The sequence below is a fragment of the Microcaecilia unicolor genome, chromosome 1 (assembly GCF_901765095.1).
Source record: "Microcaecilia unicolor chromosome 1, aMicUni1.1, whole genome shotgun sequence".
NCBI classification, from domain to species: domain Eukaryota; kingdom Metazoa; phylum Chordata; class Amphibia; order Gymnophiona; family Siphonopidae; genus Microcaecilia; species Microcaecilia unicolor.
The window spans coordinates 309,048,563-309,064,449 of NC_044031.1; the positions used below are offsets into that span (position 1 = coordinate 309,048,563).

The 15,887-nt window shown below is 48.4% G+C and overlaps 1 protein-coding gene across 4 annotated transcripts in view; it reads right to left on the reverse strand.

Annotated features, from left to right (window-relative positions):
• Positions 1-4,840: 4,840 nt before the first annotated feature.
• Positions 4,841-15,887, reverse strand: part of PLA2G6 (phospholipase A2 group VI) — a 207,512-nt gene continuing 196,465 nt past the window's right edge. For all 4 annotated transcript variants that reach the window (XM_030208256.1, XM_030208274.1, XM_030208248.1 and 1 more), the window contains one exon: positions 4,841-5,842. In XM_030208256.1, the coding sequence (XP_030064116.1) occupies positions 5,698-5,842 (145 nt within the window). In that variant the 3' untranslated portion in view covers positions 4,841-5,697. The remainder of the gene's footprint in view (positions 5,843-15,887) is intronic.

Consider the following 15,887-nt stretch of genomic DNA (forward strand, 5'->3'; position numbering starts at 1 on the left):
CGCCTTGACATTCATGACTCCGGCAATGTGGCCGCTGACAAGCTGTTCCAGGTTCGCTTTCCGCCCACTGGCATAGATTCATGGCCTCCTTGGCTAGAGGGGCGCTCTTGGTACCTCCCTGGTGGTTGACATAGGCCACAGCCGTGGCATTGTCCGACAGGACCCGTACTGGCTTCAACGCCAGTACCGGGATGAACTCCAAAAGCGCCAACCGAATGGCTCTGAGTTCCAGGAGGTTGATAGACCACTTTGCCTCTGCAGGAGGCCAGAGCCCCTGCGCTGTCCTTCCCAAGCAGTGGGCTCCCCAGCCCGACAAAGAGGCGTCTGTCGTGACGACAATCCACTCTGGGGTCACCAGAGGCATTCCTGCAGACAACTTGTCTGTCTGCATCCACCAGCTCAGCGCCTTGCGCACTGCTGGGTCCAAGGGAAGGCGCACAGCATAATCCTCTGACATCGGAGTCCAGCGCTGCAGCAGAGAGAGTTGTAGTGGTCTCATATGAGCCCTGGCCCAGGGCACTACTTCCATCGTGGCCGTCATAGAGCCCAACAGCTGCACATAGTCCCAAGCCCGAAGAGGAGAGGCTACTAGGAACTGGTCCACCTGAGCCTGAAGTTTGACAATCCGATTGTCTGGCAGGAACACTCTGCCCACTTGGGTGTCGAATCGAACTCCCAGATACTCCAGGGACTGAGTCGGGCGCAGCTGGCTCTTCTCCCAGTTGATGATCCACCCCAGGGAGCTCAAAAGAGCAACCACCCGGTCCACAGCTTTGCCGCACTCTGCATAGAGGGGGCTCGGATCAACCAGTCGTCCAGATAAGGATGGACTTGTACTCCTTCCTTTCGCAGGAAGGCCGCGATGACCACCATTACTTTGGAGAAGGTCCGCGGAGCAGTAGCCAACCCGAAAGGGAGGGCTCTGAACTGGAAGTGTCGGCCCAGGACTGCAAAACGCAGAAAGCGTTGATGAGGAGGCCAGATGGGAATATGCAGGTACGCTTCCTTGATGTCCAAGGAAGCCAAGAACTCTCCTGCCTTCACTGCCGCTATAACAGAGCGGAGAGGCTCCATGCGAAAGTGCCGCACTTTCAAGGCCCGATTGACCCCTTTGAGGTCGAGGATAGGCCGGACAGAACCTCCTTTCTTTGGTACCACAAAGTAAATGGAGTAACGTCCCTTGCCAATCTGATTTTCTGGCACCGGAACGACCGCACCCAGGCGTATCAGGTTGTCCAAGGTCTGCTGCACTGCCACAGCTTTGACCGGAGACTTGCAGGGGAGAGAGTACAAACCCGTCTCTTAAGGGTCAGCAGAACTCTAACTTGTAGCCGTCTCTGATGACTTCCAGCACCCAAGCGTCCTGAAGTTACTCTGGTCCACTCGCACCAAAAACGAGGACAGGCGTCCTCCAATCTGCACTGGGCCATGGACCAGGACCCCGTCATTGGGTACGGACCCTGGGGGAGGACCGGAGGGCGTACCTCCGGGATGGCGGTTCTCTGCGAAAGGAATGCTGCCTGGGGGAGAAGTTCCTTTTGAAGGAAGAGGGGCAGAGGAGCCCGACTTGCCCGGAGCGGTACCGACGGGCTTCCTGAAAACCGTCCTCTGGAGATACCGGGACGAGCACCAGCCCGAGCCCTGACCTCTGGTAACCTCTTGCCCTTAGACGTGCCGAGATCGGTCACGATTTTGTCCAGCTCGACCCAAAGAGCAGCTTGCCTTTAAAAGGCAACTTAGCCAGGCGGGACTTAGAGGCGTGGTCCGCAGACCAATGTTTCAGCCAAGCCAGCGCCGCGCAGAGACTGTCTGAGCCATGCCTTTAGCCGAGGCTCTCAAGACATCATACAGTAAGTCTGCCAAATAAGCCAAGCCCGATTCCAGGGCCGGCCAGTCAGCCCTCAAGGAAGGATCCGAGGGGGAAGCTCGCTGCACCATCGTCAGGCACGCCCTGGCCACATAGGAGCCGCAAACTGAGGCCTGCAAACTTAAGGCAGCCGCCTCGAAGGACGACCTTAAAGCCGCTTCCAATCGTCTGTCTTGGGCGTCCTTTAGTGCCGTGCCACCTTCCACCAGCAACGCCGTTTTCTTAGTCACCGCAGTGATTAAAGAATCCACGGTAGGCCAAATAAAGGCCTCACGTTCACTTTCAGGCAAAGGATAGAGGCGGGACATAGCCCTAGGCACTTTGAGGCTCGCTTCCGGGACATCCCATTGAGCCGAAATTAAGGTGTGCATGGCATCATGCACGTGGAAGGTTCTAGGCGGGCGCTTCGTCCCCAGCATAATGGCAGAGTCAACAGGGGCTGAGGGAGAGACGTCCTCTGGCGAGGAAATCTTCAAAATGCTCATGGCCTGCAGTAACAGGTTGGGCAAATCCTCTGAGCGAAAGATCCGCGCTGCAGAGGGGTCATCCGCTCCATCCGAGCGGGAATCTGTCTCCTCCAAGGAATCCCCAAAGGACCGTTGGGAGAACTCAGATACGCTGCCCTCATCTACATCAGAGGAACCAGCGTCCTCTAAGGCCTGGGTTTCCCCCCAGGGCGTTTACTTCCGGGGGCCTTAACCCCGTTATCGGACAAGGGAGAAGGGGTAGCGTTTTGCATAAGGAAGGCCTGATGCAGCAGCAAAATAAACTCGGGGGAGAAACCCCCCCAGACTGTGAATTTCAGCAGCCTGGGCCACAGCCCTAGACGCACCCTCAACCGGCGCTCGCAAGAGCGGGGGAGCAACATGCTGCACATCCAAGATGGCGTCCGGCGCGACACTCCGCGAAGGAGCCGCGCGGGAAGAACGGCGCTTAACTTTAGCCGCTTTTTTGCCGTCGCCCAAATCAAGGGCGGCCATGGCATGAACGTCTCCCAGCTCAAGGGCGGCCCAAGAAGAAGCCGTCCGAGCAGAGTGGCCGGCCAAGATGGCGGAGGCGAGCAGCGGGGGATGGGCATTTATCGCGGGAAAAACCGCCGCGCCGGAGGAAGACCCGGGACACTGACCGGCCTCCAAACTGACACCCACCAAGGGCGAATCAGACTTACAACCCCCGCATCCCCGCTAGAAGCGCACACGCGGTCCGGGAGCGATTCTTCGCGCCCTCGCCCTCCGACGCCATAGGCCACGTGGAGATCAATCGGGAACCCCCTGCCCGCTATAAAAAGGTAAAAATTACCTGCTTCTCGCTCCGAGCTGTAACGACCTGGTGTCCCAGTGAGTAGCTGCAATAAACGTTTAAATAAACGTCGAAATAAACGCCCTTAAGGACGTCCAAAAATTTTTTTTTTTTTTTTTATCGGAGCCAGCGGGAGGGGGGAGAAAGGAGGGACCTGGCGCCACCAGGTTTGCACTTGCTCAAGAAGAGCCCTCAACCCCAGGCACTTAACAAAACCTAAAAATTAGGCTTGGAGGCCTAGCCAGAGCTGCTGCTGTGTGTGACCACCACCTGCTGAGATAGAGAACATACTGAGGAGTTTCCGGCAGCACATGACCACATATAGGGAGGCAAAAGGATTGCTCTCTATCTCCACCTGCTGGTAGATGGACACAACCCACCAGTCTATGGATTGATCAGCATGATGATATGGAAACGTATGCTTTAATTTTTCGGAGCATTCCTAGCACTTTTGAGGAAGGAGTCGTGCAGTTAACGCAAAGAAATTATCACTGTCATACTTTAGTAGCATGGCAAACAATATGGAATGCAGATAACTACATCTTTGACGCCATATTACCTGCCACCCATAGCACAGCCAAAGGTGGGCACAGGCCCACCCAGCAATGGCGCATTTCTGAATGTGGCTGGCGGGGTCCCACAAGCCCCGCCAGCTGAAGACTCCTGGCATCTCTCCCTTTGCTCCCCACAGGCATTCCGATGTCAAAATCCATGTCCCTGACCCTATACATCATCCCCCTCCCCGTACCTTTTAAGGCTTTCATCTCTTTGCTGGGAAGACCCGCTGCTCGTGCTGGTCCCGAGCCTTCCCTCTGCCGCAACTTCTGGTTTCTACATAAGCATGACCAGGTCAGAGGGAAAGGCTAGAGGCTGTTGTGTGGGAGCAGGTATAAGTTGCTGCTCGCTGCCAGTAAAGAGATGAAGGCTTTAAAAGGTACAGTGGGGCAGAGAGTTGAGACACACCTGGTTCCCGGGTGGGGTTGCTGTGTCCATCTACTTTGGGTTCAGGCCCACCTAAAATAGAGTGTCTGGCAATGCCCCTGTCTGCCACATTAACACTTACCCCGGGATTCTATACAGCATGACTTAAGTTGCACACGCAACTTAATTAACAAGCCAATCAGTGCCAATAATTGCCACTTACTCAATTACTGACACTAATTGGCATTAATTAGAATTTATGCACAGAACTGTCTTAAGCATACTCTATAACATGTGTGTAAATTCTAAATTGCATAGTTGAAAAGGGGGCATGACCATGGGCGTGGAATGGGTGGGGCGTGGGAATTTCTAAAATCTATGCATGTGGTTATAGAATACACTTGGTCTGTGCGCAATTTAGGTGTCAGCATTTGTACAAGGTTTTACTTGGCGTAACTGGCTGTGACAATTTAGTTGTGCGGACGGGCACTCAGTGTATTCTATAAACTGTACAGAAATGTAAGCTTATTCTATAAGGTACACCTAAATTTAGGCGTACTTTAAATACACCTAGGCATATTTCATTTTGGCGCTGAGTTTTTTTTAGGTGTGATAAATAGAATCTAGTCCTTAATGCAGAGTGATGACCCTTGCATTACATGTAAGATATGTCCCTATTCAAGTCAGATACAAATCAAGGTAAGGTATACACAAAAAGTAGCACATATGAGTTATCTTGTTGGGCAGACTGGATGGACCGCGTAGGTCTTTTTCTGCCGTCATCTACTATGTTACTATGCTACATCCTGTAATAGAGATTTCTGCCTTAGGTGTTCAGTACAGCAATTAGTGCAGGTTTGCAAGGAATGCACTGTCACACTGTTAGGACTCATTAAAAGATACATTTAGGCACCTAACACTACTAATAAATAGGTCTCTAACAGTTGCTTATTCCCCAACAACTGTATCTGACTCTCCAACTCTACTTCAGAAGACTGTTCAAGTTTAAAATTATCATTATGCGTCAGCAAACCAAGCAGTTATGAGCTAAAAAGCACAGCAGAGATAGAAAGCCTCTTTTTAGACATTTTTATCAAGAGAAATGCTTTAAAATACTCTTCCCCAAGACGGCCTGGGGGGAGGTGGAGCTTTAAATGAAACACTGTAGCTATTAAGAGCAGATAATCTGATAGCAATTGGATCTAACAGTGATATTTTTCAGGAACTCATATCCCCACAAAGGAAAACAAGGCATCAAGAAAGAATCCTGAAATCAGTAAGAGAAATAAGATCCAGCTGGATAAAGCAGCATTATTTAGTCACATGTGCATATTCAGGTCCTCACTGTTAGAGGACACTTGTCACCACAAAATTTGAAAAATCTCACAATAAAATTGCAGGTATCTGTTACATTTTAAAAGTTAGAGAAAGACTGGATTTGAAGGCAGCCCTGTGAGACTTGGCTAGCTGCAGCAGCACTTCACTTGATGATAAATGTACACGTCACTTAGGATGCATCCTCTGAAATGATGTCCAGGACTCTAGTAAGCCTTCCAAATGGAACCCATCTGACTGAGGTATCATAAATAGAACCTGCTAAAGGAATGGCCTCATGGGCCAAGAAGCAGCTGCACCAACCGTTGGATCGTATCACGCTGCTGATAGATGTAGATTTGAGTCTCCCAGAGCATGTTCACCAGAATGGCGTCACTGACCTCATCCAGCATAACCTCTGTTTCAAACTGTGGGCTCAGCCTGTCAACATGGGAAGAGAAGTATATTTTAGCTAAATAGACTACTCCTGAGCCCTGAGCTTCCAGTTCAGCTGAGGACGGCCTAGACAGAGGCAGTGGCAGTACAAGTTTTCATTTACAGTGTCGCCCAGCCATCACAGTGACAACCCTCAGCTAGAAAATCCAAAGGCCAGATTCCAAAACCTAGTGCATGTTCACACTGAACCTGGTCAGGAGATGTCACTGTGGAATGGTGATGGGGACTCCCTCCATGGGGGCTCTGAATGCTACAGCACCCCAGTCATTGGCCATTTCCGACCCTGTAACGGTGATATCAGAGGGGAATGTGTGCGCACAGTGGCAGAATAGAAGCAGAAGCAGAATAATGAGATGGCCCCGCCCCCTATGCCACAGAACAGCGGGCTCTCTTTGCCATTGTGGTTGCTGCTGTACCTGAGCCACTGGCTCTCAGCCGTGATTACATTAGCCTTGCCCCAGCCCTCTGTGTCATAGCTGCTGAACAGGGAGCTATCAGAGCAGCGGCACAGCTCTGCCATGGCCCTCTGGTCCCAACTGTTTGGCAATCTGCTAGAGGGGTATGTCATGTTTAGGTACCACTGTCTGGCGCCTAAACATTTCGGGACCAGACCATCCTGGTGCCTAAACAGCCTGCTTCACTGTAGCATTCCTAGTTGGCCCATGGAAACACCAGGCTTAAGAATTAAGTCCTTCCCATATACAGTTCCAAGAAAAAGTTTAGATATCCCTGGCCAAACTGTATGTATCAATGAATCCCTAAGTAAACAGAAGCTGACAACTTCTGCTTGATAAATAAATGACAGAGGCAGGTAGACCCTTATAGATGAACACATTTTTCCCAAATATTTTTATTAATACTTATTCATAGAAAATATAACAACATCCAGAACTTCTGACGAACCAATTTACTGACGTATGAGCATACAAGGACCAGAGTGCACCTTGTCATGTATCTGATAAAGCAAACTCTGATCCTACAAAGCTCATGCTTCAATACATTTGTTAGTCTAGAAAGGCACTAACTGCTTTTGTTACAACAGACTAAAATGGCTACACCTCTGAAAGAATTTTCATCATACATGGAATAAAGTTAAACAAAATATTTCTGAGGAATCTGGAAGGGACGTCCCCGGTTCAAATTGGATCGAATTGTCCACCACTGAAGGGAATTGTGAAAATCGGTGGACAGCTGGATAAGATCCTCTAGATTCCCCGCAGCTTGATACCACTGGGAAGCTAGGGTCCATTGAGCAGATCTCATGTGCAGGTGTGCCATGGGCATCATGTGAACTGTGGAGGCCATATGGCCAAGAAGTCTCAACATCTGCTGAGCCGTGATCTGCTGAGATGCCCTGGCCATGGAAACGAGAGACAGAAGGTTGTCTGCTCTCGTCTCGGGAAGATAGGCCCGAGCTGTCTGAGAGTCCAGCAGAGCTCCTATGAATTCTAGTTGTTGAACTGGAAGAAGGTGGGACTTTGGGTCATTTGCATGGACTGTAGAGCTCCTGCCTCTGAGGTGTTCTTCACCAGCCAATCATCGAGATAAGGGAACACATGCACTCCCAGTCTGCGTAGCGATGCTGCAACCACCACCAGGCATTTTGTAAACACCCTGGGCGTGGAGGCAAGCCCAAAGGGTAGCACACAATACTGAAAGTGCTGTGTTCCCAGACGGAATCGCATATACTTCCTGTGAGCTGGAAGTATCGGAATGTGAATGTAAGCATCCTTTAAGTCCAGAGAGCATAGCCAATCGTTTTTCTGAATCATGGGAAGAGGGAAACCATACTGAACTTTTCTCTGACCAGATATTTGTTCAGGGCCCTGAGGTCTAGGATGGGACGCATCCCCCCTGTTTCGTTTTGCACAAGGAAGTACCTGGAATAGAATCCCAGCCTTTCTTGCCCTGGTGGAACGGGCTCAACTGCACTGGCGCTGAGAAGGGCGGAGAGTTCCTCTGCAAGTACCTGCCTGTGCTGGAAACTGAAAGACTGAGCTCCCGGTGGACAATTTGGAGATCTGGAGATCAAATTGAGGGAGTACCCCACCCGGACTATTTGAAGAACCCACCGGTCGGAGGTTATGAGAGGCCACCTTTGGTGAAAAAATGGTAACCTCCCTCCAACCAGTAGATTGTCCGGCACAGGTACGTTTACGGCGGCTATGCTCAGCTGGAGCCAGTCAAAATCCCATCCCTTGCTTTTGCTGGGGAGCTGCAGGGGCCTGTCTGGGCATACGCTGTTGACGTGAATGAGCGCGCTGGGGCTGAGCCTGAGAAGGCTGTTGGGAAGGTGGATTGTACCTATGCTTATTATAAGCATAGGGAGCATTCCTCCTGCCCCTGAAAAAAAGTCTACCTGTTGAGGCAGATGCTGAAGGCGCCCGATGGGAGAGTTTGTCGAGGGCGGTTTCCTGCTGGTGGAGCTGCCCTACCACCTGCTCGACCTTCTCACCAAAAATATTATCCCCCCGGCAAGGAACATCCGCAAGCCGCTGCTGGGTCCGATTGTCCAGGTCAGGGGCACGCAGCCATGAGAGTCTGCGCATCACTATACCTTGAGCAGCGGATCTGGATGCAACATCAAAAGAGTCATAAGCACCCCTGGACAGGAATTTACGACATGCCTTCAGCTGCCTGACCACCTCCTGAAAAGGCCTGGCATGCTCCGGAGGGAGCTTATCCACCAAGTCCGCCAGTTACTTAACATTGTTCCGCATGTGGATGCTTGTGTAGAGCTGGTAGGACTGAATTTTGGACACGAACATAGAGGACTGGTAGGCCTTCCTCCCAAAAGAGTATGAAGTCCTAGCTTCTCGCCCCGGGAGCGCCGAGGCGAAATCTCTAGTACTTCTGGCTCTCTTGAGAGCAGAATCCACAACCGCAGAGTCGCGAGGTAACTGTGACCTCATCAACTCAGGTTCCCCATGGATCCAATATTGGGACTCTGCTTTCTTTCATGCTGTGGTCACACCTCTCCTTAAGAAGCCTTCACTCGACCCTACTTGTCCCTCTAATTACCGACCCATCTCCCTCCTCCCTTTTCTCTCCAAATTACTTGAGCGTGCTGTTCACCACTGCTGCCTTGATTTTCTCTCCTCACATGCTATTCTTGACCCACTACAATCTGGTTTTCGCCCTCTCCACTCAACCGAAACTGCGCTTACTAAAGTCTCCAATGACCTATTACTGGCTAAATCCAGAGGTCAATATTCCATCCTCACTCTTCTTGATCCTTCCCCTGCTTTTGACACTGTCGATCACAGCATACTTCTCGATTCCCTGTCCTCACTTGGATTCCAGGGCTCTGTCCTTTCCTGGTTCTCTTCCTACCTCTCCCTCCGCACTTTTAGTGTTCACTCTGGTGGATCCTCTTCTACTTCTATCCCTCTGCCTGTCGGCGTACCTCAGGGTTCTGTTCTTGGTCCCCTCCTCTTTTCTATCTACACTTCTTCCCTTGGTTCATTAATCTCATCCCATGGCTTTTCCTACCATCTCTATGCTGACGACTCCCAAATCTACCTTTCTACCCCTGATATCTCACCTTGCATCCAAACCATAGTTTCAGCGTGCTTGTCTGACATTGCTGTCTGGATGTCTCAACGCCACCTGAAATTAAACATGACCAAAACCGAGCTTCTCATTTTCCCCCCCAAACCCACCTCCCCACTCCCCCCATTTTCTATTTCTGTTGATGGCTCTCTCATTCTCCCTGTCTCCTCAGCTCGAAACCTTGGGGTCATCTTTGACTCTTCTCTCTCCTTCTCTGTTCATATCCAGCAGATTGCCAAGACCTGTCGTTTCTTTCTTTACAACATCCGTAAAATCCGCCCCTTTCTTTCCGAACACTCTACCAAAACCCTCATCCACACCCTTGTCACCTCTCGTTTAGACTACTGCAATCTGCTTCTTGCTGGCCTCCAACTTAGTCACCTCTCCCCTCTCCAATCGGTTCAAAACTCTGCTGCCCGTCTCGTCTTCCGCCAGGGTCGCTTTACTCATACTACCCCTTCTCCTCAAGTCGCTTCACTGGCTCCCTATCCGTTTTCGCATCCTGTTCAAACTTCTTCTGCTAACCTATAAATGTACTCACTCTGCTGCTCCCCAGTATCTCTCCACACTCGTCCTTCCCTACACCCCTTCCCGTGCACTCCGCTCCATGGATAAATCCTTCTTATCTGTTCCCTTCTCCACTACTGCCAACTCCAGACTTCGCGCCTTCTGTCTCGCTGCACCCTACGCCTGGAATAAACTTCCTGAGCCCATACGTCTTGCCCCATCCTTGGCCACCTTTAAATCTAGACTGAAAGCCCACCTCTTTAACATTGCTTTTGACTCGTAACCACTCGCCTCCACCTACCCTCCTCTCCTCCTTCCTGTACACATTAATTGATTTGATTGCTTACTTTATTTTTTGTCTATTAGATTGTAAGCTCTTTGAGCTGGGACTGTCTTTCTTCTATGTTTGTGCAGCGCTGCGTACGCCTTGTAGCGCTATAGAAATGCTAAATAGTAGTAGTAGTAGTACTTGGGGATGGTGGGATTAGATAAAGGTTTCATCCAGTTCCTCAGCAATGTCTCCTTGAGGACATTATGCAGAGAGCAGTGGATGACTCTTTAGGTGGCGAAGGATAGTCCAGGACCTCGAGCATCTCAGTCCTGGGCTCATCCTCATTTACCACAGGGAAGGGAATGCCCACAGACATTTCGCGGACAAAGGAGGAGTGTAATACCTAGGATTGAAGGTCAGCTGGGGATGGAATGAGTGGAATGTTTTGGCTGTAATTATGTGTTGATATTCTCTGTTATGGGAAACAGGGAAACAGGCTAGTTGTTTAAGGGATGCCAGCACCTCTGGGAAAGGCACCTTCACCTCTAGGAAAGGCACCTTCAACCTGTGCAGGTCTGGGAGAGTTATTCTCTGTTATGGGAAACAGGCTGGTTGTTTAAGGGATGCCAGCTTGTGCAAGTCTGGGAAAGGCACCTCTGTTTCACACTATAAAAGAGGGTGGAACACTGACCTTCTTTAGAAGCTTGCCTGAACATAAGGGACGCCTGGTTCAGTGATGTCCCTGCAATCTCTGAGGAAGAGCTAGTGCTTCCCTGGTGGTCTTCCCAGATGCTGACTGAATTGCAGGTGCTGTAAGTATCTTGGTGTATGTGTTCACATATGTATCACCAATAAAAGCGATATACCGCATATTGTGTCTGGTGGCTTTTGTGTTGTCATAAGCACAGCGCCCCCTAGTGTTACAATTTGGCGTAGTCGGCAGGATATCACATTGTTGTTACGGTGATTACATTTGTGAATATATACTTGTTTTATTGTTTTGTGAATATGTTGAAGAAAGGGAAGAAGAGCAAATCTCATCAGGAGGCTGTGCAGGCACAGCTTCCGCAGCTGTTTGCGATTCCTGGATGGGATAAATACCCATATCAGGCATTGGCAACAGAATGGGCGACAGATACGGGGTTGAGTGAGAATTGGGAGGTATGTTTAGGAGAGGGAATGTGTGAGGATGTGTTGAAATGTTTACAAAATGCCCCTGTGGTTAAAGGGAAAGAGTTAAGAACTGTGGGTCGGAGAGGGTGGATTTTGTTGTCAGCATATCGCCTGATGCACCAGCAGAATCTGTTATTACAACAGAAGCTGTTGGAATCACAGGCTGAGATTCTGACATTGAAAAGCGAATTGGTAATGTCACAGTGTCAGGGCAAATTAATGATGGATAAGTGTACGTGGTACCAGCAAATTGCTGAGCGGGCGGCGGTGCGAGTAGCGCAGTATAAGTATCGGAAAAGGAGAGGGCGTGTGAGTAAGGTAAAGGTTGCAAAGGTGATGGCTATTGCCACACAGAATCCTAACGGATGGGATCCTGAGACGTGGGATGGGGATATCTGGTCTTCCACACCCGAGAGTGAGTCAGGGGGTGAGGAAAGTGCTGCTCCGGAAATGAAGCCGATAATTCGGCGACGAGCACAGTTGGGTGGGGCAGCACCAGTGCGCATGGATTTAGCAGAAGACTATACGCAACAAGAAATTCTCAATATCATGCAGCAATTCCAGCAGCGTCCAAATGAATCCCTTATTGCTTGGTGTGTAAGGCTGCATGATACTGGGGCAATGGGGATACGGATGGACAATGAGGACTGTTTGAAATTTATACCTTTATCGCGAGATGCTATAATTCAAAGTGCATTTCGGGAACATAGTTTAGCAATGCCTGATGGGAATGGGTCAGAGGCTACTACTCTGATTGAGTTAGTGGGAACAGGGTGTCGTAGAAAGTACCCTTTAGAATCAGATTGGCCTGGGGATGACAAGCCTTGGTATACTTTGAAAGATTGTATCCAGCGATTAAAGGAAGAGGCAATGAAAGTGTGTATTGTCACAGGACAGATGGATACACTTACCCAAGTGCCTATGTCAGCGGCAATTAGAAACAAAGTAATTAAAGGGTCTCCTCCAATGTATAAACAAGTTATTTTGACACTGTTGATGAATGAAACAGATAACCCGTTGGAGGGCATTATGGATAAAATCGAGCAATTAGGAGATTTGGGGGATTGGAGTCTGAAGCTGACAGATAGGAAAAATAATGAGGGGCAGAGAATTGGGGAAGGGCCGAAGGGGCAAGGTTCAGAGGTAGAGCGAGTATCTCGTAAGGATATGTTTGCCGCTCTACTACAAGCGGGGGTGGCTCGGGAGAAAATAGATGGAATTCCCACTGGAGAGTTATGGCAGCAATATAAAAAATTAGGATTGGATAAGAGAGGGATGAAACCGGTTCGGAAAACCCGGACAGTGGGAAAAGAAAAACTTCCTTCAGCCCCACCTGTGGAGGGTCCGGACTATTCAGATTTGTATCATGAGGTCCGTACTCTCCTGCAGAGAATGACACTTCCATCTACTACTACTCTGCCCCCATCTAAAGCAGAAACCAATCCGCTTAGAGAGGATTGACTAGTACGGGGATGCAATGTAAAAATTGATCCGCGTCCCTATATTGATGTTGTAATACAATGGAGTCCGGGAAATTTTCAACAAGTACGAGCTTTGATAGATACCGGAGCAGAAGCAACGATTATAGCTGGTAACCCTTCTAAATTTAAAGGACCAAAGTGTAATATTGTAGGACTAGGGGGGAAGAGTATTCCTGCAGTGGAAACACAATTGGCTATGCAAATTGGGGATTTACAGCTCCAAAAGTATGCTGTAATGATTACGCCAGTGCCAGAATATATAATTGGTATGGATATTCTGAGAGGTTTAAAACTTACTATTGATGGGGGAAGTTGGCAATTTGGAACGTCTCCCGCAGTTCCCCGGCGTTTGAAGTATATTTCCACTTATAATATTCACGCAGTATTAGTGGGAAAAATTGTTGATGAGCCTCTCACCATACCAGCCGCCACTCAATTAGTTGCACAAAAGCAATATCGGATTCCTGGTAGTATTGCAGAAATTACGCAAACAATACAGGAATTACAAGAGGTAGGGTTTATTGTCCCAGTTACTACCAAATGGAATAATCCAGTATGGCCAGTGAAGAAATCTGATGGATCCTGGCGGATGACAGTAGATTACCGTCAATTGAATAAGGTTACACCCCCGTTGCATGCTGCAGTCCCCGACATTGTAACTTTAATTGAGAACATACAAAATAGAAAAGGAAAATGGTATGCAGTGATAGATTTAGCAAATGCCTTCTTTACAATAGCATTAAAAGAGGAATTTTGGGAGCAATTTGCATTTACGTGGCAGGGAAGGCAGTACACGTTTACACAGTTGCCACAGGGATGGTTGCATAGTCCTAGATGCACTATCGTTGCCACCAGGTCTAGAGTTAACCCACTATATTGATGACATACTAATCCAAGGGGATACAGAGGAGTTAGTGGCCTCTGGGCTAGAACAACTAGTACAACACATGAAGAATAAGGGTTGGGAAATTAACCCAGCAAAAATCCAGGGACCCGCCCAGACAGTGAAGTTTCTGGGAATTAATTGGAATAAGGGACACCAGGAAATTACTGAGAAAGCACTAAACAAAATAGCAGAATTTCCGGTACCGGTTACCAAACAGCAAACACAGAAATTTATTGGGTTGTTTGGATTTTGGCGTAAACATATCCCACACTTGGGGCAGGTGTTACAGCCATTATACAGAGTAACACGAAAGAAATGTGTATTTCAGTGGGGTGCTACAGAGCAACAGGCTTTTGACCAAGCCAAGTTAGTAGTACAACAAAGTGTCAGTCTGTGGCCAATACGTGCCAATGATCCAATTGAATTACAAGTATCAGTGCATGCAGAGTATGCCAATTGGAGCATGTGGCAGAAACAAGATGGGAAACGTTGTCCGTTAGGATTTTGGACACGTAGATTACCCGATGCAGCTCAACAATATATACCCTTTGAGAAACAATTGTTGGCTTGTTATTGGGCTCTTGTGGAAAGTGAACAACTAACTTTGGGGCATGAAGTAATTTTGAGACCAGAAATTCCAATTTTAACTTGGATTAATAGTGAACCACATACTCATAAATTGGCCATGCACAGGAGGCATCTATTATAAAGTGGAAGTGGTACATCCAAAATAGGCAGACTAAAAGTGGTCCCAATGGGGTCTCGCAATTACATGAACAAATTGCTCAGATTCCCGTAGGTGAGGGGGAGGAAGTATTAGTGTCTGGGGGTGGTAGTGGTAGTGCCACCCATCATGTTGCTAAATGGGGAGTACCTTACGACCAATTAACTATTGACCAACGTCAGTATGCCTGGTTTACTGATGGTACAGCCAAGTATACTGATGGTAAGCGGGCATGGAAAAGTGTGGCGTACAATCCTCATACACAACAGATATTGCAGAGCACGGGCCCAGATGGGAGTAGTCAATATGCTGAATTATATGCAGTCTATCTGGTACTTAAACAAAATGCGCCAGAGGCATACATATATACTGATTCATGGGCTGTGGCAAATGGATTAACAACCTGGTTACCTACATGGAAACAGAATGATTGGTATATTCATACTAAACTGGTTTGGGGATCACAGTTATGGCAAGAAATTAGTGAATTTTTGCAATCTACTTCTGCCTATGTCTATCATGTTGATGCACATGTTTCCCCTATAACCTCTGATCATATTTTTAATCAGACAGCAGATTCCTTAGCTACTATTCACACGAATGTCATCTCTGGAACAGATGATTCTACTATTCATCGGGGTGAAGAAGAGACCGGTATTGCAAGCTGGGCACATCAAAAATGTGGACATCTCGGAGAGCAAGCCACCTATCACTGGGCGCGGCAGCGTGGGTTAGCATTGTCTCTTTCTACCATTAAAAATGTTATTGCTCACTGTCCTGTTTGTCAACATTTGACTAAACGCCCTATACCACACCCAGTCAAAGGTACACTTGCTCGAGGTAAGTTACCTGGCCAAATTTGGCAACTAGATTATATTGGCCTTACCAATTTCGCAGGGATGTCAATATGTCTGTGTTGCCGTGGATACTTATTCAGGATTTTTGCTAGTCCACCCTTGTCGTAGAGCTACAGCTCAGCAGACTATTGTTCTTTTGGAATCCATATGTAGACATTATGGCGTTCCACTGCAAATTCAAAGTGATAATGGCTCTCATTTCAAAAATCATCCTGTTACTGCCTTTTGCGCCCAATTTAACATTGAATGGGTTTTCCATATTCCCTATTATCCACAAGCTGCTGGTCTTGTGGAACGTATGAACGGTCTGTTGAAAACACAGATCCGGAAATTAACTCCTACTCACACTCTTGCGCAATGGCGCAAATATTTGTACCCAGCAGTTACTATCCTCAATAATCGTCCAATAGGGGAGAGTGAAACACCATTGATGCGTATGTTGACTCCCTATCTTCAAGTCTTGCCCAGTACACATGTCACCCTGGGAGTTAAGCTCTTACATCCGAAAGCTGTTATACCGCTCCGTCATACGATTGACGCTGCTGGTTTTGATCTTGTAGCCCTCTTTGACACTCTTTG